The sequence below is a fragment of the Chanos chanos genome, chromosome 5, assembly GCF_902362185.1.
Source record: "Chanos chanos chromosome 5, fChaCha1.1, whole genome shotgun sequence".
NCBI classification, from domain to species: domain Eukaryota; kingdom Metazoa; phylum Chordata; class Actinopteri; order Gonorynchiformes; family Chanidae; genus Chanos; species Chanos chanos.
Window position 1 is genome coordinate 2568642 of NC_044499.1, and position 27193 is coordinate 2595834.

The following is a 27193-nucleotide window of genomic DNA, read 5'->3' on the forward strand; positions in this document are numbered from 1 at the left end:
CAAACACAGTAGTAACAATCTTTAACGTATGTGGAGGAGCTAAAACATAGGCTATGGGTTCTAAAACTAATAACTGCACATTTTCAACTAACAGCTTGTTAGTAATGATGATTTAACATATTCTATACGAAATATAAATCTTCTTTCTCACATATCCTGTCATCAAAATTTCAGTCTTCCTGCCTGACAGCTATGCATACTAATGGCAGTTCTCATTTCTTAGGTAATCAAATAAAAACCAAAATCCTTGAAATACTTTTTAACCCAGATTTCATAATCCAGCAGTTTGTTTGGATGTCACAGAAATGACAGTGATACCAGAGGACAGGCATGTGAAATGTGAAATAGTTTATAGCAGGATAAAGTAAACATTTCACTCTTTTTGAAATTGTTTACAAAAACAGGTTGGGTTTTTGTTTGAGCAAAAGAGCACAACTCGTACAAAATGCACTTTAGACAATATATAAGAAATACATAATACATAAGAAAAAAGCATAACAATATACAATAAAACATTACAAGGAAATAAAAAGTTATTTTACACCAGGTCTGCAATGGATACATTTACCTAAACCGTACTTGTATACATACACATTCATAGATGAAATTTCTCTCTGTGTCCCAGCAATTATCGGCTCAGTAGCTGCATCTTAATCTGAAGTTAGAAAATACATTTGATCCATTGTCTCTTCAATGAGACTTTTTAGTGTTTTAACTGTTCCTTTGAATGTAAAACCTAACTGTAAACTCTGACTTCTATTTTCTGAATGCGTTTTTCCTAATGTATGGTCCTGTCGAGTGTTGTGCTACATATGGTCCTATAACAAGTGGTAACAAGGATTTCTGTCTGTGTAAATGCATATACAATCTAAATTATTCAGGTATTTACATACTGTCTCATGAATTTATAAAAACACTGTATTAATGACATTACGAGAGAACAAACAAAATACCCAGATAGTAAAGTTGTGGTTGTCAGTATTCATGCAATTTTTCAGTAAAAATCATATCTTCATAAGATATCTTCATAAGATATAGCAGTAGCTAGACATGGGTTTCATTTAAACTGTTGAATTTTGGGAATGTTTACATTGACGAATGTCACCGATTCGAAGTGCACTGTATGCTAGCATTCACTATGTTATCAAAAAATTTAAAATGTGTCTAAAACTTCCATGTGTGGAACTGAATCTGTTTTTGTTATTGCTGTTTGTTTGTATAAGAACCCACTATGTAAGTATAAGAACCCACTATAAAATATAAAAATATAATGATAGACATGTACATTCTATTGTGACTCTCTCACTAGTCCAGCACAGTGAGAGACTCTCCATGGAACTGAAGTTTAACAATGCGGTTACAGTCTTTTGGACTCCACCTCTCGTCTTCTGTGCACTGGTCAGTGTCTTTAGAGCATCTCATCCTTTATAAAGAGTCAGAGACACAGAACACATTGTCAGTCTGCTCTTCACAAACTTCACCTTCATCTACAGCTCTCCATAGAGACAGAGATCACTTCCTAATATGTCTAACATAATAACCTTTTCTTGTAAATTAAAACAAACAAAATGACCCCAAAATGACCAATATCAGAATTAACTAGTTACATAAATAGGTATGCTTCTATGTTTCTAATAAATAGATCTGAAAAAAAGCTTCATCTAAACTGTGTAATTTTCTGACAATTATCACCTGATAACCCTTCACACATAGTAGGAATCATATTTCAGTATAATCTAGTGCATCTAGGAAGATAAGAGGATATACCATTGTGTACCATTGTGAATGTACAGATAAGACAAACTGCTGTGATTCAGCAGACGTCAAACTATATGTTGTATAGAACCCACTCTACAACTTCTCTCTAGGTTTTATAGTTCAAAGTTTTATATCTTATACTTAATAAATAAACAAGGAAGAACATAACAACAACTAAATATTTACAGATACAAACCCTTCAACAGTCAGAGTGCAGTCTGGACGTTTCTGAGAGTGCTGCAGTAACCTGATTCCCTCCTCCAGCAAAAAACCATCCAGTTCAGAACCAGCTTTAAAACTAATACAGTGACACACTGTCAGACACATCAGCAGAGACATTTAACAAGCGTAACAGCTGGTCTTAATAGGTAAAGTAATAGGTAAAGAAAAATTGACTATGAGAAGCAAAGTGAGTAGAGCAAAACCACACAGCAGAGAGGTGTGATACTCTCACCTGTCCAACCCAAGCTCACTCCCTACAGGTTTGTATGTAACTAGTTCTACTATGCTTTTTAAAAACTGACGAGTAAATACTCTACTGTCCCACTTTGCACAGCTGAAGTGAAAGAGAAGATGAGAACAGAACCGTGGCAACGCACAGATCAGGAGAAGCATGATTTAGATCTTCTCCCCACAGCCTGGACCAGAGCGTACCGGATGAAAGTTTTGGACCAGTGGAATGGTGGGAGAAACTCGTGCTCACAGAGTTTAAAATTACACTAACTTAAACATATAACCTAATTATGAAAAGCTCAGACAGCCTGCTTATTTCCTAATGACATTTTATTCTGATCACCGTTGATCAGATTTTCTTTACAATACTTCGGGTGTTTACATGCAGGTAATTCATCCTGAGTCTGCTATGAGCCAGTGAAGTACTGTTGCTTAATGATTATATTATTTTGTGTACTTACACTGTAAAGTAACTGAAACATTTAACTTCATAATGAGACAGAAGTGATTTTAGGTCAGGCCTTGCACTTACCTGATGTGTTGCAGACTGCTGCAGGTCTGGATGAGGGAGAGGATCCTGACAGCCCAGCTCTCAGTCAGACTGTTCACATTCAGATCCACCACCTTCAGACCAGTCACAGAGTTCAGGAAAGACAGCAGAGCATCAAACTGCTCATCCAGGTCCGCAGAACTGTAGGAAATGCATGTAACTAAATCAAATAGATACAAACACACATGCGTGCACACACACATTTTTGCAATGTAACATTTCAGTGTAAATTGTTTACTTTTCTAAGTCTTTAATTTTGGAAAATATCCACAGAAATCTGGTCCAGTTGATGGTGATCATCTGTGAGTGTGGACAGGTGAAACTCAGTTCTGATAATGTTGGCTCAGTCTGTAGATTGCAGTCCTTAACAGAAAACCTGCGATAATCAGTAACAGAAATATTCATATATTTACAAGTAATTTAAAATATCGGACAATAGCACGTTACTGTGTGCACCAGAGAATTTATACAGTGTACATTAAGTGTGATGCTAGGAACAATGTGGTTACATGTTACTATAGTGTTAAACACCCTAAACAGTGATAAACTATTTTTAACCAGTTTTATGCACATAGAGTGGTTCATTGAAGAGTTCCTTACGTGAAATCTCCTTCTGTGTTTGATACACTGAGAGATGAGAAGAGACTCCTCAGATTGCTCTCCTCACACACCTTAACCCTGCCAGTCAGAGCACAGAGTCAATTAAAACACAGTCAGTAATTAACACGCAGTCAATTAAAACACAGTCAGTAATTAACACAGTCAGTTAAAACATAGTCAGTAACCACCACAGAGTCAATTAAAACATAGACAGTAATCACCACAGTCAATTAAAACACAGTCAGTAATTAAAACAGAGTCAGTTAAAACATAGACAGTAATTAAAACAGAGTCAGTTAAAATACAGTGCTGAGTCAATAGACAGCACAGTCAGTAAAGCACACAGAGTAAACAAATGCACAGTCAGTAAAGAAAACAGAGTCAATTACAGCACAGTCAGAGATGAACACAGATATTATCTAAATACAGTCATAGATTCAACTAAATAAAGTCAGTACCCCCTTGATGTGTGGAGGAATGTGTAGACACACACTCACTCACACACACACACACACACACACACACACACACACACACACACACTAACATCAGTAAAAACATCAGTCATGACAGGTGTTTCTTTTACCTGATGTCCTGTAGACTCGTGCAGGACTGGATGAGTGAGATGATCCTGGAAGCCCAGCTCTCAGTCAGTCTTATGACATTCAGTTTCACCCTTTTCAAGCCAGGTATAGAATCCACAACGGAAAGCAGAGCATTCGTTTGCTCATCAAATTCTGCACATCTAAAAAAAGAAACAATAGTTCGTAAATAATTATCTAAAGAAGTACACACACAAACAAGGGTTTCCACAGATTATTCCTACTGTTCTTATTGAGAACAGAAACATTAGCTTTGTGGTCTAATTAAATCCATCAGACCATTGAGAATGATAACTGTGGGGGTTTTTTGTTTGTTTGTTTGTTTGTTTTGTTTAGCTTTGTTTTTTGCTGTGACCTTGCTGGTTAATTGGGGGTGTTCACATACGACTGTCACCATATTCCATCAGGGCAGTCTCTGAGTCCTAAACTTCAGCTCAGACTCACCACATGACAGTTTGACAAATGAGCTGCAAATCTATGAAAAATACTATGTACATTCATACTGTATACATATAGCTACATATATGCTATATACATTGAGACACGTGTAATATAATAACTACAGTCTGCTTATGTATTTAATAATCTCCTCATGGCTACAGGAACAAATTACTCTGTTTTGATTGACAACTCAGGGAGATCTAGTCTGCTCCCTCTAGCTACAGATTCAAGTGTCAACATCATTAGGAAGGGAACGGAGGAAGGGCCAGGCAGAAGGGATGCTGTTTGCATCAGTGTTTGCATATGCCTTTAATTTGTCTGCCCACTGTGTCTGTGTATATATACTCCTGTGTCTGTGTATATATACTCCTGTGTTTGTGTATATATATCCCTGTGTTTGTGTATATATATATATACTCCTGTGTCTGTGTATATATACTCCTGTGTCTGTGTATGTATACTCCTGTGTTTGTGTATATATACTCCTGTGTCTGTGTATATATACTCCTGTGTTTGTGTATATATATCCCTGTGTTGGTGTATATATACTCCTGTGTTTGTGTATATATACTCCTGTGTCTGTGTATATATACTCCTGTGTTTGTGTATACATTCTCCTGTGTCTGTGTATATATACTCCTGTGTCTGTGTATATATACTCCTGTGTCTGTGTATATATACTCTGTGTCTGTGTATATATACTCCTGTGTCTGTGTATATATACTCCTGTGTTTGTGTATATATATCCCTGTGTTTGTGTATATATATATATATATACTCCTGTGTCTGTGTATATATACTCCTGTGTTTGTGTATATATACTCCTGTGTCTGTGTATATATACTCCTGTGTTTGTGTATATATATCCCTGTGTTTGTGTATATATACTCCTGTGTCTGTATATATATATATATATATATATATACTCCAGTGTTTGTGTATATATACTCCTGTGTTTGTGTATATATACTCCTGTGTCTGTGTGTGTATACTCCTGTGTTTGTGTCTATATACTCCTGTGTTTGTATATATATATATATATATATATATATATATATATATATATATATATATACTCCTGTGTTTCTGTATGTATACTCCTGTGTTTGTATATATATACCCCTGTGTTTGCCTGTGTTTGTGTATATATACTCTTGTGTCTGTGTATGTATACTCCTGTGTCTGTGTATATATACTCCTGTGTTTTTTAATATATACATTCCTGTGTTTGTATATATATACCCCTGTGTTTGCCTGTGTTTCTGTATGTATACTCCTGTGTTTGTATATATATACCCCTGTGTTTGCCTGTGTCTGTGTATATATACTCCTGTGTCTGTGTATATATACTCCTGTGTCTGTGTATATATACTCCTGTGTTTTTTAATATATACATTCCTGTGTTTGTATATATATACCCCTGTGTTTGCCTGTGTTTGTGTATGTATACATGCCTATGTTTGTGTATAGATACTCCTGTGTTTGCCTGAGTTTGGTGTAAAGTCTACTCAGTACCTGCCCTGAGTTTCTGAGCTGTGTTTTGTCATCCAGTCTCCTGCCTTCTGTTTTTACCAGCTTCTGTGTTTTGTTACCAAGTCTGCCTGGCCTGATTATATCTGTCTGCTGTCGTTTGAACCCTGGGCTGTCTTGGAGTTCTGCTTATTTGTGTGTTCGTAAACCTCCCCTAAAGCCCAGCGCATGCACTCTGACCCTCTTTGACCTTGTGACACCACCCTCCTCTGCCATGAGGTGTACCAGTGATGGGGAAAGGACAAGCTAGGGATTTGGCCATGGTTAAACTGGGAGAAAAAGACAACACAGGGGCAAAAAGTGTAAATGGGAGGGGAAAAAAAGAAATGGAATGGAAGAAAGTTCTGAATCGTCATCACATATTTAATGGAGACCTTCACCCAAAAAACAGTAGGGAAACTCAGTAGGGAAATGAAAGCTGGCATGTAACCTGTATTGCTGTAAAAATGGCTTGAAATGAAAGATCATCTTATTAACTGGGCATTCTGTATACCAGTTAAGGTTTATGTTCAGAAACAGATTTTAAAAAATTCCTATATTTCTGTTATTATTGCTGCCTAAAAAATGTATTTTGTGCGCATATGTCTTTATTGTCTTATTCCTGTTCGGTTCTTAAAACCAACATTTCCAAGCCCATTGACATAATGCAGACATAATTAGCCGAATGTAGAGTCTGTGAGGGCAGAGCTTTGTGTGTCTGTGAGGGAAGGTGGTTACCTGACAGGTCGTAGACTGGGGTGGGTCTGGATGAAAGAGAGGATCCTGGCGGCCCAGCTCTCAGTCAAGATATTCAGTTTAAGCTCCACCTTCTTCAGACCAGGCACAGTGTGCAGGAAGTTCAGCAGAGCTTCTACCTGTTCATCAAACTCTGGGCTGCTGTAACAGAAAGCACTCCCATCAACTCAATACAGACTGATATTTTAGTACTTAACACAATTTCATAACGTTACTAAAGCAAACTACAGAACAAACTGTTGACTCAGATAAACAGCACAGACTGCGTGTACACAGACAGCAGTATTTTCAGAACCCATTAACATTGTCAGAATTCATTCACTCTCCAGCATCAGCCAGTCTGGTTCGTTTCAACCTAAGAGACTGTAAAATGCTATATTTCTGTGAATAACATGCATAACGATTCAGTTCTTTACTTTTCTGTTAAGTCTTTCGTTTTGTGAAATATCAGGAGAAATTTTGTCCAGTTCACGTTGGATATCTCTGAATGTGCACAGGTGAGAGTGATTTTTGAGAGTGGTGATTCAGTCTGTGGGCTGGAGATCTCTGAGAATCTATCTTTCCATCTGTCATCTTTAACAGACAACCTGAAACCCAGACAGAGACACACATAGTTATCTTTACACATGTACACAATGACCTCATGAAATCTTACAGCACAGACATTACATAATCCTTAGCATGTTCCTGAGCACAACAGAGAATGAACATGGAGTATCAATTCTGCTATTGTTCACATCGTGTGGAAGAAGCCAGGGTTATATATTACCAACACAAGAAATGTTTCATATAAAAATAAATTCATGACCAAAAACAACATTTATAAAGTGGTTCATAAAGAGTTCCTTACGTGAAGTTTCCATCTGTGATTGACACACTGAGAGATGAACAAAGACTCTCCTCAGCACTGCCCTCATTCACCTCAACACTACAAACCAAGAACAAAAGGTTTCCATTAAACACTCACTCTCTCACACACACACACACGCCTAGACTCTCCTCAGCACTGCCCTCATTCACCTCAACACTACCAACCAAGAACAAAAGGTTTCCATTAAACACTCACTCTCTCACACACACACACATGCCTAGACTCTCCTCAGCACTGCCCTCATTCACCTCAACACTACCAACCAAGAACAAAAGGTTTCCATTAAACACTCACTCTCTCACACACACATAGCATGAGTCGTGAGAGGACAGCGGTGGACGTCCAGAGAGCTCTTTTCTCTTACCTGATGTGCTGGAGACTGGAGCACGTGGGCATGAGTGAAAAGATCATGGTTGACCAGCTCCTTGTCAGTTTCCTCACCTTCAGATGCACCTTTCTCAGACCAGACACGGAGCACAGGAAAAAAAGCAGAGCATCCAACTGCTCATCCGTCTCTGGACTCCTGCCAAAACGAAACCCCATGTGATGAACAAAAACAGACACACACACACACACACACACATACACAGATACACACATACAGATACTGAATTACAAAAGAAATAAGGAATTGATTGTTGGTTATTTTAGTGAAGTACTTCATTCTGTAGAATATGTGTAGGAATCCTGTCCAGTTGATGCTTGGCATCTTTGAATATGGGCAGGTGAAACTGATTTCTGAGAGCGATGGTTCGGTCTGTGGATTGGAGCTCTCCAAAGACATATCCAACCAACTGAAGTGCTGGACAGAGAACCTGAAACCCAGCCAGACATACACTGTCACATTTACACATCTACAGAACTATTGAACGAAATCTCACTGCATAGACATTACATAATCCTTAATTCTTTATTTGTTTGTTTGTTTGTTTGTTTGTTTGTTTGATTGATTATTTAACAATTTACTGTAGTGCTCTCTGAAGTCACCCCTAATAACAGCTTGAGTTACTAGGTAAAAGTAAGTTTAGAAACAGTGAGTGTTCCAATATTGTCAGCACTACTATTATAATACCGTAAAGTCTCAAATAGTGGCCAGGGCTTTTATTTACCTCAACTGAAGAAAGAACCAGGACTTTATTTGAGACAGGCTATTATTAGAGATAGGCCATTATTTACAAAATGTCCTTTTTGAGTAGTGTATTTTGTAATATTGTAGTAATGTTTGATTTCTAATTTATCCCATAAGGATATGTGGGTATACCTACTACTTGAATATAGCCTACATGCTGTATATAGCTTATAGCCTATATTACTCACTATATTTACGTCAATTACAGTTGATTATTCTGTGGTATATTTGTATTATTGTTAATCAAGGAGGATAAATGGGAACAGGCTGAAGTAATGACAGGTTTAAAGATAAAAGTTGTTCCTCTGTTTCCAGTTCACAGGCCAACTCGTCTCAGCTACACCATCTAAAGTCAGGTTTTTCATTTTATTTACAGTAATACATGGGAGAGTAGCTCTGTCTCTCAAATACTGTCAAAATCTCTGAAAAGCATGTCATAGCTAAGGTTAAAACTGGTCCCAACATAATATAGTCATATTGCCCTTCCCCAAGTATGCAAAATTCATAACAGAGCATCAAGAGATGGTAACAGTTTTTAGATTATCTTTGAATTAGATCTAGTTAACACATAATAATAATCCTGGTGCTGCTTCTGACAAAAAAAAAAACTTTGGTAGGTGGCGGGAAAAATCCAGTCCAAAATTAATTAATTAGAAGTGTGACTAAGCGTTACTAAGTGTCATTAAGAGTTACTAAGCACTAACTGACAGGGTGACCGAGTGTTTGCACAAGCCATGTTCATATCAGAGAAAAGATAGATATGTTATGTTATAAGGGCATGAAAGAGACACATAAATGTTTTAGACATGTCTGTAACTGAAACTAAGAGTGAAGTGAATTAAAAGTTTCTTACTCAAATTCTTTACTTGTGACTGATACTCGGAGACATGAGCAGAGACCCTCCTGATCACTGTCCAGGTGTCCAAAAACTCTGCCATGAGAGAACAGGGTCAACTACAGCACACAGTCAGCAATGAACACAGAGTCAATTACAGGACTGCCAGTAATGAACACAGTAAACTAAACACAGTCAGCAATGGACACAGTAAACTAAACACAGTCAGCAATGGGCACAGAGTCAACTACAGCACAGTTAATAATGAACACAGAGTCAACTACAGCACTGTCAGTGATGAACACAGTCACATAACACAGTCAGTAATGAACACAGAGTCAGTTACCGCACAGTCAATATTGAACACAGTCAACTAAACACAGTCAGTAATGAACACAGAGTCAGTTATAGCACAGTCAACTAAACACAGTCAGTAATGAACACAGTAAACTACAGCACCGTCACCAATGAACACAGTCATATAACACAATCAGTAATGAACATAGTCAGCTAAAATCAGTTAGTAATCAACACAGAGTCAGCTAAATATAGTCAGTAATTAACACAAAGTCAATTAAAGTACATTCACTAATTAACACAGAGTTGATAAAAGCACAGAAGTGGAAACAGGAGAATGAACTGATTTAATTATGTTTTGAGAAAAGAAAATGCAAAGATTTTTTTCTATTTCCGAGTGAAATAACTCCTACCTTATGTCCCCTTTACCGTTTTGGTTCAGGAGGAACTCTCTGAGCATGAAGGCAGTGTATGTGGTGACGGTCCTCACTGTGATGGAACAATAACCCACAGCCGTCTGTTTACTGAGAGCATTAAGAACCTGTTGCACACTCTGATCTGACAGAGCACTGTAGTCAAGGCTTTGGAAGAGAAATAAGTAGAGAGGAAGAAGTCAGAGGACACAGACATAATTTAGTCATGAACAATGACATTCACACTCTCTCTCTCTCTCTCTCTCTCTCTCTCTCCCCTCTCTCTCTCATTCTCTCCCTCTTTCTATCTATGTATTGTACACATATATGCAGAGCACATTCCAGTCATACAATCAACGTAGAGAACGATTTCTTAATGTAACATTTTCAAATGTGGGCTTTGCTCAAAGAAGTGGACTTTTAAAAAAAAATACACACACACACACACACACGCGTGTGTATGTATATATATATATATATATATATATATATTTTTTTTTTTTTTTTTAATTTCATCTCAATTAAACACCAGTACCCATTACTGTATGTGTGGTAAGTGAATAATGTTAATGGATTTTATGCGTCTTATGTGTTAGGACTATATAATCAGTCATTACCTCAGTCCCCTCAGGTCCTTTCCTTCTCCCAGAGCTGAGACCAGAACACCAACGTCATCATCTGACAGGTTCTCCACCCCAAGTCTTCAAAATCAAAACTTTCACAATTACGAAGTGAACCAGCCATATACACATCACATATCAACTATCAGCAGTGTATCAAACATCTAAATTATCATCACATCAGTGAATTGTACGATATGAGAGAGTTTCGTGTATAATGCAGCAATGTAGTCACTTGTCTGTCTAGGCTTTTGAAACTCCATAAATGACCCCTGTAGACTGTAAGTCTCCGAAGAAACTCAAAGCTCTGAACAATGGGGATGACACTGGACCCCCGTTTTAAGCACTAACTGTCAAAATGTGTTTCATAAAATTGTCAGTGAAGCTTATCAGTGGGTTAAATGTCAAGTTTGCACATTTCAGCCTATCCAATCTTATGGGCTAATACAGTGGCTAAGGAAAATAGTTTCATTGTACTTTGTCGCTGTCCAATTTTGCCGTCTGCCCGATTTTCCCGGAAGTACAAAAGTCCAGAGGTAAACTCTACATTAAATTGTTCATTGAATTGAGTTGTCTATGTGTGATGTGATAAGTGTGTCCATTCTTACGTTACAATGAATATGCACTGGAACTAAATGAAGTTTCTTGCATTTTTAATTAAATATAATACAGCACACAGTACATATGTATGTGTGCACCCGTCTCTGTGGGTTTTCTGAAATCGGGACATAATTCCCAACGTTGACTATGCACATTCTCACAGATCTTATCTTACAGCTCCTGTAAGATGTTTGTCATCTTCCCTTTCTCAACATTGTTAAAAACCCACAAAACAGAGTATATTAAATTCCTTCATATTAGACATTTAACGTCTCTTGTGACAGAAATATGATGTAATGCCGTAAAAACGCCATGCAAATCGGGTAGTGTCGAGAACTATTCTTGCTGCACATGACCTCCGGACTTTCGTACTTCCGGGGAAAATCGGGCAGCGGGTAAAATCGGACAGCGACATAGTTGTTCACACGAATGTGTAAAGCAGCTAGCATCAGGCTATAGCTAAGAGAGGCCAAATAATCACTCAGTATGTTGCCATGGTAACAGAACACAGAGTCATGTAAAACTTAATTAAAGCATGTTTAGATATTTCAATCTGAATTATAATAAGAAATTATCACATGAGTATAGTTTCGGTGAATGACATCATCATGCGCAGGTAGATAACTGTAGAGGTAACATAGCCAGACACTGAAGGCACTGACCATGATAAAAGTCTCTATCCTACCATACACTCATTATCTCATTATCTAAGCCGCTTATCCTAATTAGGGTTTCAGGGTTAGGGCTCATTGGGCGAAAGGCAGGGGAAACACCCTGGACAGGTCACCAGTCCATTTCAGGGCAGACACACTCACACACACATTCACACAAACAGTCATACCTAGGGGCTATTTAGTGTCTCCAGTTCACCTAACCTGCATGTCTTTGGACTGTGGGAGGAAGCCGGAGCTCCCGGAGGAAGCCAACGCAGACACGGGGAGAACATGCAAACTCCACTCAGAAAGGACCAAAATACCAAAATACCTTACATGCTTCTGCTGAATCACTGTGTATAATGTCATCACTGCTGAAGCTTGTAGTGCCATTAAGAGTTAAAATCTTGTCTTACTGGCCCTAAATAGTTACACGTTTGTTCTGGACAGGATGGAGATATTCAAAAAACAAAGTTAATGTGAATGAGCACAGCTAGTTTACAAAAACAACAATACTAAACTAATTCCTAACGTTCAGGTCCTTTGTATATACAGCCCTGAAACACTGCGTTGCAGGCTAAGTACTAACGAATTATGCTCTCAACAAAAAGTCTCTTTGCAGAGGTACTCACTCAAGCTCTTTACACTGGCGCAATGCCGGCTGAAGGATCTTCAGTTTCTCAACTGTTATACTGCAGTGAGTGAGACTCAGGCTTTTGATGTGCGGACAGCATTTCAGGCAGTACAGAAGCACCCAACAATCAGTCCTCTTCAGTGGATTACGAGAAAGATCGATCTCCTCCCAACTCTCCATAGCTTTCCTCACAAAGTCCTCTTCATGGAGCTCATAAAGACAGTGGAGAATGAACAAACTTGTGTCTTGCATGATGATATCTCTGTCTTCGATGAATTTAAGGATCCACTCCTCCAGCTGTTCGCGGATGTTGGGAGAAACAGAAAGACAGTGCGCCTCCATGACAGAGCTGCTCACTTCTTTGTTCGACAACCCACAGAGAAACTGAATAACTGGCAGAAGGTCCAATTTGCGAGAGTCTTCCTCAATAAATTCAGGACTTAAGAACTTTAGCCATGTGGTCTCTGAAAGGGAAAGTCTGTAGTAAAGAGCAGTGAAGAACTCCTGAAAGCTGAGATGCATGAAACTGAACATTGTCTCTTGGCGAATCTTCTTCTTACAGAGAAATTTGCATAAGAAAGGATTACTGGTAGGGTCTGAAACTATGTTAGTCACACATTTCTTATTAAACAGGACTTGCTGTTCCATCATCCCTCTCTCTGCCAGCTGTCCCAGACTCCTAAGCAGACTGGGGACAGACTGACTCAAACCCTGGCAGTGGTGATCCAGCATTGTGGACACATAGTCAACATATATGGAGGTGGTTGTTTCTAAGCTACTTGTTGTTTCTATGCCACCTTTGTGACGTTGCCTGAATACTGTGCAGATGATCCAGCAGATCACAGGGATGAAGCAGGCAGTGAAGAGGGTTTCATTTGCCTTCACATGCTCATATGCTTGTGTCCGTAAGAGCTGATCATCTTTAAAGAACCTCTGGAAGTACTCCTCCACCCCCCTCTCAGAGAAGCCCATAATCTCTGTGAAACGCTGGGGTTGTTTTTTGAGCAGTTTGCTCAGTGTGTCTGTAGCTGTAGACCTGGTGGTGACCAGCAGGAAGGACTCAGGCAGCAGGTGTCCACTCATCAGGGCTTTCAGAGTGGACTCAGCTGAGGCTGGAGTTTGGACATCAAGGGGAGGAGACAAGTTGGACATGTTGTCTTGTGAGAGTTTGAGTTCATCAAAGCCGTCTATGAGGAAGAGAACTCTCTCTGGTGAGTGCTGTAATATCTGTGAGATCTGTGCTGGTGTTAAACTCTGACTGTATCTCAGGAGCTCCACCAGACTCTTCTCTCCAGAAATTTGGTTAATCTCTTTACACTTCAGGTGAAAAATAAAATCAAAATGGTCTGTATAGACTGTTCCAGATGCCCACTCCAACATAATCTTCTGTGCAGTGAAGGATTTGCCATTTCCAGAGTTTCCCTGGAGAACAACTGCTTTTGGAATGAGTCCATGATCATCTGGACAGAAAAACTGGTCCACAGTGATGTTGCTGTACTTCTCACTGTCTCTGGCACTGAAAAAACGCTCACCTTTGGTGCAGATCTCTTCCTCTCTCTCACTCTGTTCTCTGTGCGTCTGAATGATCAGCAGCTCAGTGTAGCGGCTAGCCAGCAGCACATGTTCACCAGGGAGGGAGTTATACTCTGTCACATATGCATACTGAGAGGAGGTTGACTGTTTGTACTTCACAATTAATGATCTGTTTTCTACAAAAATGAAAAGTCATTCGTTATGATCATATTATAATCACACAGAACAATCATACATCCAAATGCATCAATATTCCTTGTGTAAAATGCATAATTAAGGTAAGATTTAGGAGGTTGCTGTGGCCTAGGGCCTTCAGCTTGGTCTGACACTGAAATGTCATATTATCCCAACACTCAAATGGACAATCACAAACTCACTTTGACGGTCTTTGTGTTCTTCATCTGCAGAACTGGACAGAGGCCTTTTCCTTCTGTTTCCACCATCTAATAATGAGAACCACATCACATGACTGACCAGTGTTAAACTCACCTTATTCCTTTAATGGAGTCTCTGACCTCAACCCTCTGACCCTCTACTGGAGTTCCTCTATTCTCTTACCCAGGTCTTGGAGCAGGTGTGGCTCAAGTCTTTCCAGGACACGGTAAAAGGCAGATTTGACTCTGTCTCCTCCACAGTGCAGTGCAGTAAAGAGCTCCCTCATTTTCTCCTGGCTGGTATTGGCTGCTTTTATCTTTGAATAGGTCTCCTCGTGGAGCATGCCCAGTGACAGCAGCTCATCTGCCAGGGGCATCACCATGGTAACCCTCTGGATAAACTCTGCCCTGTTCTTGTCCAGAAACCGAGCATCTGAGGAAGAAGAATTGTGGTATACAGGTGCATTAATACTCTATTTGATCTGTTGATTTATAGGTTACTATTTAATTAATAACTGAAAGACTGGAATCTTAGTTATACAATCTTCAACATTCATTTTTATTAACTGTACTCATACAGTGATTTTAAGGGACAATGCTGATGTAGTGAAAACAAATAAGTAATGGCACAGATTGTCACCTCGGAGTAAACATCACTTGAGATCTGAAAAGCTCTTTTATCTATAACTTAATTCATGTACTCCACAGCACAGGTTAAATGGCTGTTTCATAAATTATATGTAACAAGCTGTTTACAGCCGTCTGTGACGCTAAGCACTAAACCTGGAACCCACAGGCTATAGTAAACACCAATAAATTAAGACGTTCGCACATATTTACAAAAACACACACAAATATAATTCCTCTGTATATTCAAATTTAATTCAGTACACCGATCCAAGCAGCGGTCGAGTCAAGTCGAAGTCTTATTAAAAGAGACAAGGATGCGTGATACGCAATTAAACATATCATCTAATTCCACGTGAGGCTTGAGAGTGTAGCCAGAGGGGAAATACTTCAAATACTCATTAAGCGTTAATGAGTATTTTAAGTATTTCCCATAGCCTACTACATTCTCAAGCTTTTGGACAGAGTTAGTGCTGAATGAAAGCTATAATCGTGGAACGTTTGGGTCTGTAGTTGTGATTACGCTCGTTAAGCGGATGTGAGCAAAGGAAACGCTTAATCGTTTAAAGTAGTCTGTTTCCATTCTAACTATATTCCCAAGCGTTTGGATATATTTAGTACCATGGAGTAGCTATAAATGTGAGCAGGCTGGAGTGTCTACTTGTCATATTTGGTACTTTAAACGGCGTTAAGCGTTTTTCACGTTAAGCGTCTTAAACTGTCCCGCGCTCTGTAAGGTTGGTCTGCTAGTGCGAGTCTCGATTGCAATGCAACAGCGGCATGTACTGATAGTTCACTCAAAACATGCAGTTAAAGAACAGACTCAACAAAAACGAAAAATGGTCAATTTCTGCTTTTTGGAAAAAGCTTGTTTTTACAGACGTGGGATAATTACATCTCGCTCTTCACAATCTGTCGCCTCGCCATTTATGCCCGTTCAAGTCAACTTACGGTCGAGCTGCTCCATGCATATAAATGTATTTATCTTTCATTCCACCATCTAAATCCTCAAGGTGGCACAGTAAAGCGCATTCATTTGATGCGTTACTCCAAGATCGATTTCTTCTCACATATTTAAAAATATATCTTTCTTAAATGAATCCTGACAATGCCGTCCCGATTTCCAACAATGATACACTTCCGCGTTGACACTTTTCTGAAGATCAGAAGGGGAGTGTTATAGATGTATCATTGCCGGAAAATGTCATATCGGGCATCTATATGGGGGTAGCCTACACCTCAATCTCGTTCAAAAGGATTGTACGTCAGCACAGTACAGTGTTAAGTGAAATTCTTTTTTTTTTTTTGGCCCTCCACCACCCCTCCTCTTCGGAGGACAACTTTATTTATTTATTTTAAACAAGTGCAAATTCAGTACCTTCAGTGAAGTCGCTCCACAACCCACCCACCGACCCTTCCTTCTCCCTCCCTCCCTCCCTCATAATTCCTAGATAGACAGACAGACGGACAGACCTACAGATAGAGGAATGATGTGACATAACAACAACAAGCAAAAGGACAGACAGGCACATAAAAACACAAGCATGACAAGACATGACAAGACTAAGTTGGCAGACAGACAGACAAACAGACTAACAGACTGACATCACTGGCCATAATGGGACATGACAAAACCAAGCAGGTGGACGGACAGACAGACAGACAGACTGACATAACAAGACAAGACAAGACCAAGTATTGCATACAATGGGTTGTGTGGAAGTACGGGGAAGTATATGTGTGGATGTGGAGGTGTTAAGTGAAATTCGACACCCTCACCCAAACGTTTCTGACAACAACATAGTAATTACACCAACATGAGACAACACCGGGACGTTTACCGTCTTAGATGGTATTTTATTATAACACACATTAACGTGGTTATAACACATTACTCAACTGCTTCCACTGAGATGTACTTCAGAGGAGAGCAGGGAAAGACAGCCTCAATTAAAAATATACTCATTTCACTGGCAAATCCAGCAAACAGAGGGCTCCACCACCTTCTCTCAGCTTGGTTCTGCAGATACATGCTGGATTACGTCTGCAGAATTTGCTCTGTTCTCACCAAGAACACATCTTAACTCCTAATTAATATTCCTCGAGTCATTTGTTCCGGCTGGAATATCGTACAGCTCTTTTAGCGAGAATTCCTCATTTTACCATTAGATCTTAGCAACTTGTCCAAACATCAGTTCACTGCTCTCTGGTAACAGCACATATTCAAATCAAGTCCCCAGTTTCCGCGTGTAGTATTATGAAGGGGACAGCACATGCCTGTAAGGTTTTGGCAGAACAAGACCCAATTGCAGACCCACAGGGTAGAATTAGGTTCAAATTTCTTTATTCAAAAACCAGGTGACAATCTCAAAACAGTGTCCAGTCCAAGGTCTTAATCCAAAACTCCAGAGGGCAAACAAATCCAAATCGTAAGGCAAAAGAGTGGTTAGAAACAGGGTACAAACAAGGTCAAAGCCAGAGATCCACAGGGCAACCAAATCCAAAAACGTGAGGCAAAAACAGGTCCAGGCAACACGGTCAAACTTATAACTCACAGAAAGCAAAGCACACAGACTGGCAGAAAGAACTAAAGGTCACAATCTGACAATGAACAGGTACAAACACAGGACTTAAATACACAGAACAGTTGACAGAAAAGACAGGCCATAGGTGGAAACAAACCAGGTAATAATAGGGATCAGGTGGGAGGCGGGGACAGGAGTACACAGGGGCAAACAGAAGCACATGGCAAAACCAAAACAAACAAAAGCACAAGGCATAACAATACACAGAGTGACCAGCAGGGCGGCCAAACTCCCCAATCCTGACACATGCCTTTCAACAGGCTATGCTTTCAACATGCTAGTCAGACTTCAGGTTGTACCCTACGCCCGCTGTCTTGACTTGCTGACTCAGGTGGTTGAGTGCCACACAGAACAGCACTGGAGAGAGAGCATCGCCTATCCCAGTCTTGAATGACACTGAACCCAGTTTCCTGCCACTGTGTGTCAGCTGGGTCCTCCAAGGTTTCATGCTATTATCTCTTGGTTGATCTTCTGCAGACTGAGTAATTCATTGATTCAAGAAGGTGGCATAGGCTCGCTGGCTTCCGGGAGTTGCCCCGCATCCAGTTCAAGACACTGGTACTGGCCTACCAGGCAACAAGAGGCTCCGCCCCATCATACCTCAGTCCCTAATAACTCCATATACCACTACTAGAACCCTCCGCTCTACGAAGCCTGGTCAGCTGATGATCCCCTCACTTCGGGAACCCAGCAGCCGCTCTTCCCAACCACGCCTCTTCTCTGTCATTGCCCCGAGGTGGTGGAACGACCTCCCTCATACAGTTAGCACTGCGGAATCCCTTACTATCTTCCGCAAGAAACTGAAAACCCACCTCTTCAGAACCCACCTGTCCCCCAATGCCTAACGTCCCTTCCTTCCAAAAAGTATTCCAGGGGTGCAGTTCGATTCCCAGGCCCAGCATCCACGGCTCTGTGCCCTTGAGCAAGGCGCTTAACCCTAATGCTCCCCGGCCGCAGAGCAATGCTGCCCACTGCTCCTGCGTCTTTTGTGTGTTCACCACTGGTGTGTTGGATGGGTTAAATGCAGAGACAAATTCACTGCTCACTGTTCACAGTGTGTGTGTGCAATCACGGAGACTTTACTTTACTTTACTGTTAGTGTAGCTCTAGTGGTTGATGATGACTGTGTTAGTGTAGCTCTAGCGGTTGATGATGACTGTGTTAGTGTGGCTCTAGCAGTTGATGATGACTGTGTTAGTGTAATTCTAGTGGTTGATGATGACTGTGTTAATGAAGCTCTAGCGGTTGATGATGACTGTGTTAGTGTAGCTCTAGCGGTTGATGATGACCGTGTTAGTGTAATTCTAGTGATGATGACTGTGTTAGTGTAGCTCTAGCAGTTAATGATTACTGCCTTAGGGTAGCTCTAGCGGTTGATGATGACTGTGTTAGCGTAGCTCTAGCGGTGATGATGACTGTGTTAGTGTAGCTCTAGCGGTTGATGATGACTGTATTAGTGTAATTCTAGTGATGATGACTGTGTTAGTGTAGCTCTAGCGGTTGATGATGACTGCGTTAGTGTAGCTCTAGCGGTTGATGATGACTGTGTTAGTGTCGCTCTAGTGGTTGATGATGACTGTGTTAGGGTAGCTCTAGTGGTTGATGATGTCTGTGTTAGTGTAGCTCTAGTGGTTGATGATGACTGTGTTAGTGTAGCTCTAGCAGTTGATGATGACTGTGTTAGTGTAGCTCTAGTGGTTGATGTTGATTGTGTTACTGTAGCTTTAGTGCGAGAGTGTCAAAATCCAGGCCTGGAGGGCCATTGCCCTTCTGTTTTTCTTGTCAGCCAACTAAATACAGTTTCTGATTAGCTGAAGAGCGTGCACACCTGTTTTCAAACTGTAAATCAACAGGTAACTAAGAGGTGAAAACAAAAATCGGCAGGACCCTGGCCCTCCAGGACCGGATTTTGATACCCCTGCTCTAGTGGTTGATGATGACTGTGTTAGTGTAACTCTAGTGGTTGATGATGTCTGTGTTGGTGTAACTCTAGTGCTTAATGATGACTGTGTTGGTGTAAGTCTAGTGGTTGATTATGACTGTGTTAGTGTAACTCTAGTGGTTGATGATGTCTGTGTTGGTATAACTCCAGTGGTTGATGATGTCTGTGTTGGTGTAACTCTAGTGGTTGATGATGATAATGATGACTGTGTTGGTGTAACTCTAGTGCTTAATGATGACTGTGTTGGTATAGCTCTAGTGGTTGATGATGACTGTGTTAGTGTAACTCTAGTGGTTGATGATGTCTGTGTTGGTGTAACTCTAGTGCTTAATGATGACTGTGTTGGTGTAAGTCTAGTGGTTGATTATGACTGTGTTAGTGTAACTCTAGTGGTTGATGATGTCTGTGTTGGTGTAACTCTAGTGCTTAATGATGACTGTGTTGGTGTAAGTCTAGTGGTTGATTATGACTGTGTTAGTGTAACTCTAGTGGTTGATGATGTCTGTGTTGGTATAACTCCAGTGGTTGATGATGTCTGTGTTGGTGTAACTCTAGTGGTTGATGATGATAATGATGACTGTGTTGGTGTAACTCTAGTGCTTAATGATGACTGTGTTGGTATAACTCTAGTGGTTGATGATGTCTGTGTTGGTATAACTCTAGTGGTTGATGATGATAATGTTGACTGTGTTGGTATAACTCCAGTGGTTGATGATGACTGTGTTGGTGTAACTCTAGTGGTTGATGATGACTGTGTTAGTGTAACTCTAGTGGTTGATGATGACTGTGTTAGTGTGACTCTAGTGGTTGATGATGACTGTGTTAGTGTAGCTCTAGTGGTTGATGATGTCTGTGTTAGTGTAACTCTAGTGGTTGATGATGACTGTGTTAGTGTAGCTCTAGTGGTTGATGATGTCTGTGTTAGTGTAGCTCTAGTGGTTGATGATGACTGTGTTAGTGTAGCTCTAGTAGTTGATGTTGATTGTATTAGTGTAACTCTAGTGGTTGATGATGATTGTGTTAGTGTAACTCTAGTGACTGATGATGACTGTGTTAGTGTAACTCTAGTGGTTGATGATGACCGTGTTAGTGTAACTCTAGTGGTTGGTGATGATAATGATGACTGTGTTGGTATAACTCCAGTGGTTGATGATGTCTGTGTTAGTGTAACTCCAGTGGTTGATGATGTCTGTGTTGGTGTAACTCTAGTGCTCGATGATGTCTGTGTTGGTGTAACTCTAGTGGTGAACAGTGAGGTGTTGGTGTAGATCGAGAGGTTGATAGTTTAGTAACCCTAACCTTTACCTGACCCTAAACCACATACATTCACTAAACTGTTTAGGGTTGAGTTCTAATGATCAGAACTGGTGAACATGACTATTTCCTTACCAAAGTACTGACTCCAGGGAAAGATTAATAATTAGTAAAAATATAATGTGTTGGCCACTAATATGTAACTAATACATCTCGGTGTATAAGTAGCCAGTAAGGTCTGCCTTAAGTATTAGTAATCATTCACTAAGCCTATATCCACCATTTTCCTATTCTTACTGAGTTCTCATTGAATAATTTGACTATCTTGTCAGCTGATGATTTAGCACTAGCCAAATACCAAATGAAGATTTGATGTATATTGTACATATTGCTCCACAGTACTCCTGCAACAGTTTTACCTTCACTGTATCACCTGCATGAAGGTCGATATTTACATCATTTTTATCTTTCACTTTGGCAACTTTTTTTTCCCAGTAGCATTTGTACTGTTTAGTGTTGTGTTGCACTGGGAATGGTGAATATGTTTTCTGTTATGCTTCAAGGTATAATGACAAATAACTTTAAACTGGATTGAAACTGACACTGAACATCTCCTCTCCTCTCATTTCAGTGATGCAATCAAGTCTTACACTAAACTCTAAAGGACTTCTCCAGCATAAGACACATGGAGGGAAACGTCACCATGGAGACTGAAGAATAAATATTGACAGGGGAAAAAAAGCGATCAAGTGGTTGGGCAAAATTTATGACAGCGTGAACTTTGCCCAATACAAAGGCAGGAAAGTTTTTAATGATCCCATAATAAACAATGAAAATGATGATCATTCAAATGCTATTTAACCAACCACTTAGCATTTACCTCTGCAGCTCAGGTTAAGTTTTCAGTCATTTCATTCCACAGGGACAGTCTTACAAATATGTTTCTCAGCCATAATGGAACATTTATGAGACAGGTAGCTGGCATTATTTATATTTTTATTTATTTATTTTACTTACAGAGTGCAAGCAACATGTATGTATGTACATGTATGATAAACAGTGTCCTCTTCAATATGACAAAATCCTTCTGAAACAATGGCTGACACTGGTCTGCATATAATTCTAGTTAACTGATATGATCTGAATGTGTAAAGGAAATCTTGTTGTGTATATTTATTAGATGAATGAATTAATTAATTTAAAAAAAATACTTTCACATATTTTTATACATACAAATCCCACAATACAATCATTAAACCATACAAATACAGTCAGAAAAAAACAATAAATAAACACATGTAGAGAATAATTGTGATGGTGGTTGATTCATTCATTTGTGATAAATTAATCTGAAATATTCGATGCTTTTGCTGTTAATACTAGGTTGGATTATCGGTCCATTGTTGTGAGAAAAGAGAAGAGAAACAAGGAGACACGGACATTGCTGAGGAACGGGGAAATGAAACGTATTCTAACAAACACGATTACTGATCAGCAAATTTACGGGCAGGCAAGACACGACAGTAATTTAAAGGACAAATTATGTAAGTAACGGTCTATACTGAATAGAATTTACTCTACATACATTTATAAAGTGGTCGTGACTAAATGATTAAATCATTACTAAATAACTGTTTTACTTTTTTACTGGGCTACCTATTCACATTGTGCTGCACTGAGTTGTTATCACGTCAACTAATTCACACAATCGATTAAAAAGATCTATGTGCATGCTGTACTTAAACGTGGCTAGGTAATAGTACACTGAAAGATCTAAACAGAACAAATTCTTTAATTCAACCATATGTCCTGCAAGCAGGCTAAAAAAAATGCCGCAAACATTATCATCTCTTAAGACAGCGCTGGACCCTGTGCATCCCAACTTTACAAACTGTAATGTCCAATGTTGATCTTTCTCCATAGGTAACGATCGTCGTTATCAGACATTACATCTTTGTTTAACATTGCATAATAAACATGCATGACCGATGTTTTGTACGGAGCCAATGTGTTAAACTACAGACGCGAGTCACGACACACTCTGGGGCGTGCCGGGGCAGATGTGTCGGGTCGCTTGTCTACGGTTCTCATTCACCTGAAAAAAAACTGCATGAACGTTTGCCAAAAGCAAAGACTAAAGGCTAACTTGGATATTGTTAAGTATTAAATGTGCAAAGCCTGGCATGTAGAATGCGGTGGTCTGTATTAGTAATCCATAAATCAGCAACTCCATCCACTCACTCTCTCTCTCTCTCTCTCTCATTTATCTGTACTTAATGCATGTACAGAATTATAATATACACTTAATAGTAGTGCTGGTATACTGGCATGGCTGACTCGTAGGTGAGCCGCGAAAACAGTCGCAGATTGGTCCGGATTAGCCATAAAGGTAGTGGTAAAAAGTATTCTCCAGCAAACATTGTTATTACTAACCGCCAGGTGGCATCCTAGAGTAGAGCATATTGGCGCTGGAAGTCGGCAGAACTGAAACCTGTCCGTTTATGCCTGCGTTTGTGCAGTGTCAGGCACTAAAGATGACCCAGCAATGCTTTTTATCAAACATTTTTTAAATGATATGCACATGGTATGTGTTATCTATCTCTCTATCCAGCAGCAGCAGGTATAATGGAGTATTACTGGATGAGGATATAGTGACTGTGGGCTTTCTTTTTTATGAACTCAACACTGTCTCACCCATAGTTTCGAAACAGACACTTTTGTACATTTTTTTTTCTTTCTTTTTTCTCTCTCTTTCTCTCTTTCTGGGTTGAAGGTAGCATTTGATAACACTTTGTCTTGGCTTGTTAATATTATTGCTCGCATTCTTGCTTTTTGTATATATATTCTTGCTTGTAGAGGAGTTTATCGTTTTCAGAAACGTTTCGAAAACGCTTTTTTTTTTTTTTTTTTAAGAAATGCAGATTTTTCGTATTCAACATAGAACATATTCGGATGCAATAAAGAACATACACTTTACTGGCAGAAAGTTCCCCGTGTCACTACTCTCGGTCAGTTCATGAAAAGAAGAGAGGACCGCAGCCATGTTAAAATGAAGCGATGTGACTTTAAGGAAAAAAGGAACTAGACCTTCACTCGTGACGTGCTGCAGCCTGGTGCAGCGAATCTGCGGGCAGGAAGTAGCCTACTCAATCTGGCACATTGATCACGCTCTCTGCACAGAGCAGAGCTACACAACATAATGGCAAACGTCAAATATGCAGTTTAGGTCATCATCTTACTCGTTTGTGTTAAACGAGCTGCATTACCCGCATTTGTGAACAGACTAAACTGCCGAACTTTTGGAAGAGGCTGTCCTGCGGCCGAGGGGAAAGCGCGTTTGAAGACTTGGGCTTGTGTATTCACAGTCACCATGAGAGAATACAAAGTGGTCGTGCTGGGATCGGGAGGAGTAGGAAAATCAGCGTTAACTGTTCAGTTTGTGACCGGATCTTTCATCGAGAAATATGACCCCACGATAGAGGATTTTTACCGGAAAGAAATCGAAGTAGACTCGTCACCTTCGGTTCTAGAGATACTGGACACGGCCGGAACGGAGCAATTCGCCTCCATGCGGGATTTGTACATTAAAAACGGACAGGGCTTTATTCTCGTCTATAGCCTTGTTAATCAGCAGAGCTTTCAAGATATCAAACCGATGAGGGATCAGATAATACGAGTGAAGAGGTACGAGAAAGTGCCCATGATTTTGGTTGGCAACAAGGCTGACTTGGATTGTGAAAGAGAGGTGTCTTCCGGAGAAGGCAAAGCGCTGGCCGCGGACTGGAAGTGTCCTTTTATCGAAACTTCTGCCAAAAACAAAAGCTCGGTTGACGAATTATTTGCTGAAATTGTGAGGCAAATGAACTATTCGTCTTTACCGAGTGGAAAAGAGCAGTGTTGTTCTTGTGCCATTCTGTGAGTTTTTTTTCTTCTTTTTGCTGTCATCCGCAGTGAAAAACTTTTAGGATCAAACGTAATGAGAGAATCACTCTCATTTTCGGAAATGACATTGCATTTTTCACTTCAGTATCATACAAACAGTCGATAAGAAATGTTTACATACATGGCTAAAGTACTTGAATGTAAGACTTCAGAAAACGCAACATTGCCACACATGTTTTTTCTCTTAATGCTTCTCACCTGAGGACAAATGGCGTGTATTTCACCCTGCCGTTGTACATTTTGCTGCCTCTTTTTGTGTGAGTGTGTGTGTGTGTGTGTGCGAGTGTGTGTGTGGGCAGTTTTCCTGGACTTGAAACTACCCAACCACACAACTTTAAAGGAAGGATCCATTTAAAGAGCAGGGTGACAGAATTATTCCTTTCGTGGAACTCACTGGACTTAAGAACGTTTCGTGCACTCCTTACAGAAGCTCAACTTTGAGATTTTTTTTTTTTTTTTCAAATATTACATTCAACAAATTGCACTCTGACAAAGAGATTAATCTCCACTAATGAACAAATGTGACATCTCCGAACAACTGATTTGACTAAAAGCAAAACAAAACAAAAAAAACGGCCAAAAGGCAGAGAAACTAGTCTTGAACCCATTGACGTGAAAGCTGAGGAGGATGAAGAAACTGTGAAGGAAATGACACAGGTGCATTGTTTTTGAACAGCTGAGATGGAGTCGTATGTGAAACTTGCAGTTCTGTGGACAGTGTTTTGGTTTTCTTTTCTTTTCTTTTCTTTTTTCTTCTTTTCTCCACCTCATTGTGCACAAACATTTGACTATCCCTGGAGGCAGACTGAAGTGTGTTCTCTGGTGCCTTCTGAAAAACTGCTGTTCTGTATGTCGACTGGAACAGCACAATCTCCAGGACTACACTGAGAGACAATCCCCCCCCCCCCCCCCCCCCCCCAAAAAAAGTCTTTCATGCTTCTGTTCATGTCAGGGCCTTTGGGTTTTGATTTGTAATATTAGTGAAAAAAATAAGACTGTGTTGTGAATTTAATTCCATAAACGTCATATTTCTCAAGGCTGTCAGATCATCAGTCGAAACACTTATCTTCCCAGATAAACCCAGAGTTTCTTCTCTTTTTCCACTGGTTTTTTTTTCTTTGTTTGTTTCGTTATTGTTGTTAGGGAGGAACAATGTGATTTGGAATTAACAGTTGTAATTTTAAGCACAGATAAGCCTTTTTTTTTCCTCCTGTTGCTGTCAACTGATTTAAACTTTTAATACAAACCTTTTATACGAAGTCTTTTCCTGTGTTTCTGATTTTGTTTTGTTTTCCCCCTTCCCTGTGGTTACACAGGGACTGTTTCGACCATCTTATGAGTTGTACACTATTGGCTAGAATGTAGCCTTGGTCTGCTGAAGGCGGTCTTTACAACAAGGCGCTTGTTTCTTCATACACCAGATAGAGGACTGTGAAGGGAGACTTTGCATAGAGAGTTTAGAGAAGGACTCAGCTCCTCTCTTCCTTATCAGCACGCGGAGAGAGAGAGAGAGAGAGAGAGTCTTTCCACAGTATGAAAATAATCTGCCTTTGACTTTTAGAACCCCTGTGTTTTTATCACGACATCAGCGCTGTGCATGGCTAATATCTGTGGTAAGGTATGAGAGGCTTTGACGGCTGTATGAATTGCCATAGCAACGGCGGAACTTTCGCAGTCCTCACTTCCTCTTATGCAAAATACAATAGCCCGTTTGTTGGCGTTGACGTATTTTATGAACGTCACCAATTTTTCTTGTCTGTCACTCTGTCACATGTGCAACAGGAATTTCATTAGAAGTTTCGTTGAAATATCGAGATGCCATTTGTGGTTACGCAGGAATTAGGGGTTCACTAAGCTGTTAAGCGTGTTCTGAGAAACACAGAGAAAAAAAGAAATGTGTTTTTGAGCAACCTACACAGATAAATGAGGTCTGTCACAGTCCATTAAAGGCTAACCACAACAGTGCTTGTCATAGTGTAGTAACCTCAATCTGATTGGCTGTTCAGATTGAAATGAGTCAGGAGAGGGCCGGTCGTCGCATGTTTATTAATGAGCCCTTTACACAACATTTAAGAGTGTGAGCCCCACTGCGTGAACCCCAGTGGAGTCTCTCAGCCTCAGTTCCCTTCATGGTGGACATGACCGAAAGGAGGGTTTCAGGGAAAGGCAGGGGGTTGGTGAACTCCATCTTTCCCCCACATGTTTTGCTGAGTGG

The 27193-nt window shown here is 40.0% G+C and overlaps 2 protein-coding genes across 2 annotated transcripts; one reads left to right on the top strand and one right to left on the bottom strand.

Annotated features, from left to right (window-relative positions):
• Nucleotides 1-1305: 1305 nt before the first annotated feature.
• LOC115811290 (NACHT, LRR and PYD domains-containing protein 3-like) lies at nt 1306-18567 on the bottom strand. The gene is made up of 11 exons (XM_030773439.1): nt 18519-18567; nt 14791-15061; nt 12720-14423; nt 10832-10915; nt 10215-10382; nt 7905-8063; nt 6652-6810; nt 6115-6203; nt 3948-4098; nt 1955-2056; nt 1306-1423 (listed from the first exon to the last, which is right to left on the bottom strand). Exons 1-11 carry the CDS (start codon nt 18565-18567, stop codon nt 1306-1308), a joined length of 3054 nt encoding a protein of 1017 aa, XP_030629299.1.
• Nucleotides 18568-24252: 5685 nt separating this feature from the next.
• On the top strand, nt 24253-25128 carry LOC115811358 (ras-related protein Rap-2b-like). Its single transcript, XM_030773520.1, has one exon. The coding sequence runs from the start codon at nt 24407-24409 to the stop codon at nt 24953-24955; it is 549 nt and encodes a 182-aa protein (XP_030629380.1). The 5' UTR covers nt 24253-24406; the 3' UTR covers nt 24956-25128.
• The last annotated feature ends 2065 nt before the right edge of the window (nt 25129-27193 follow it).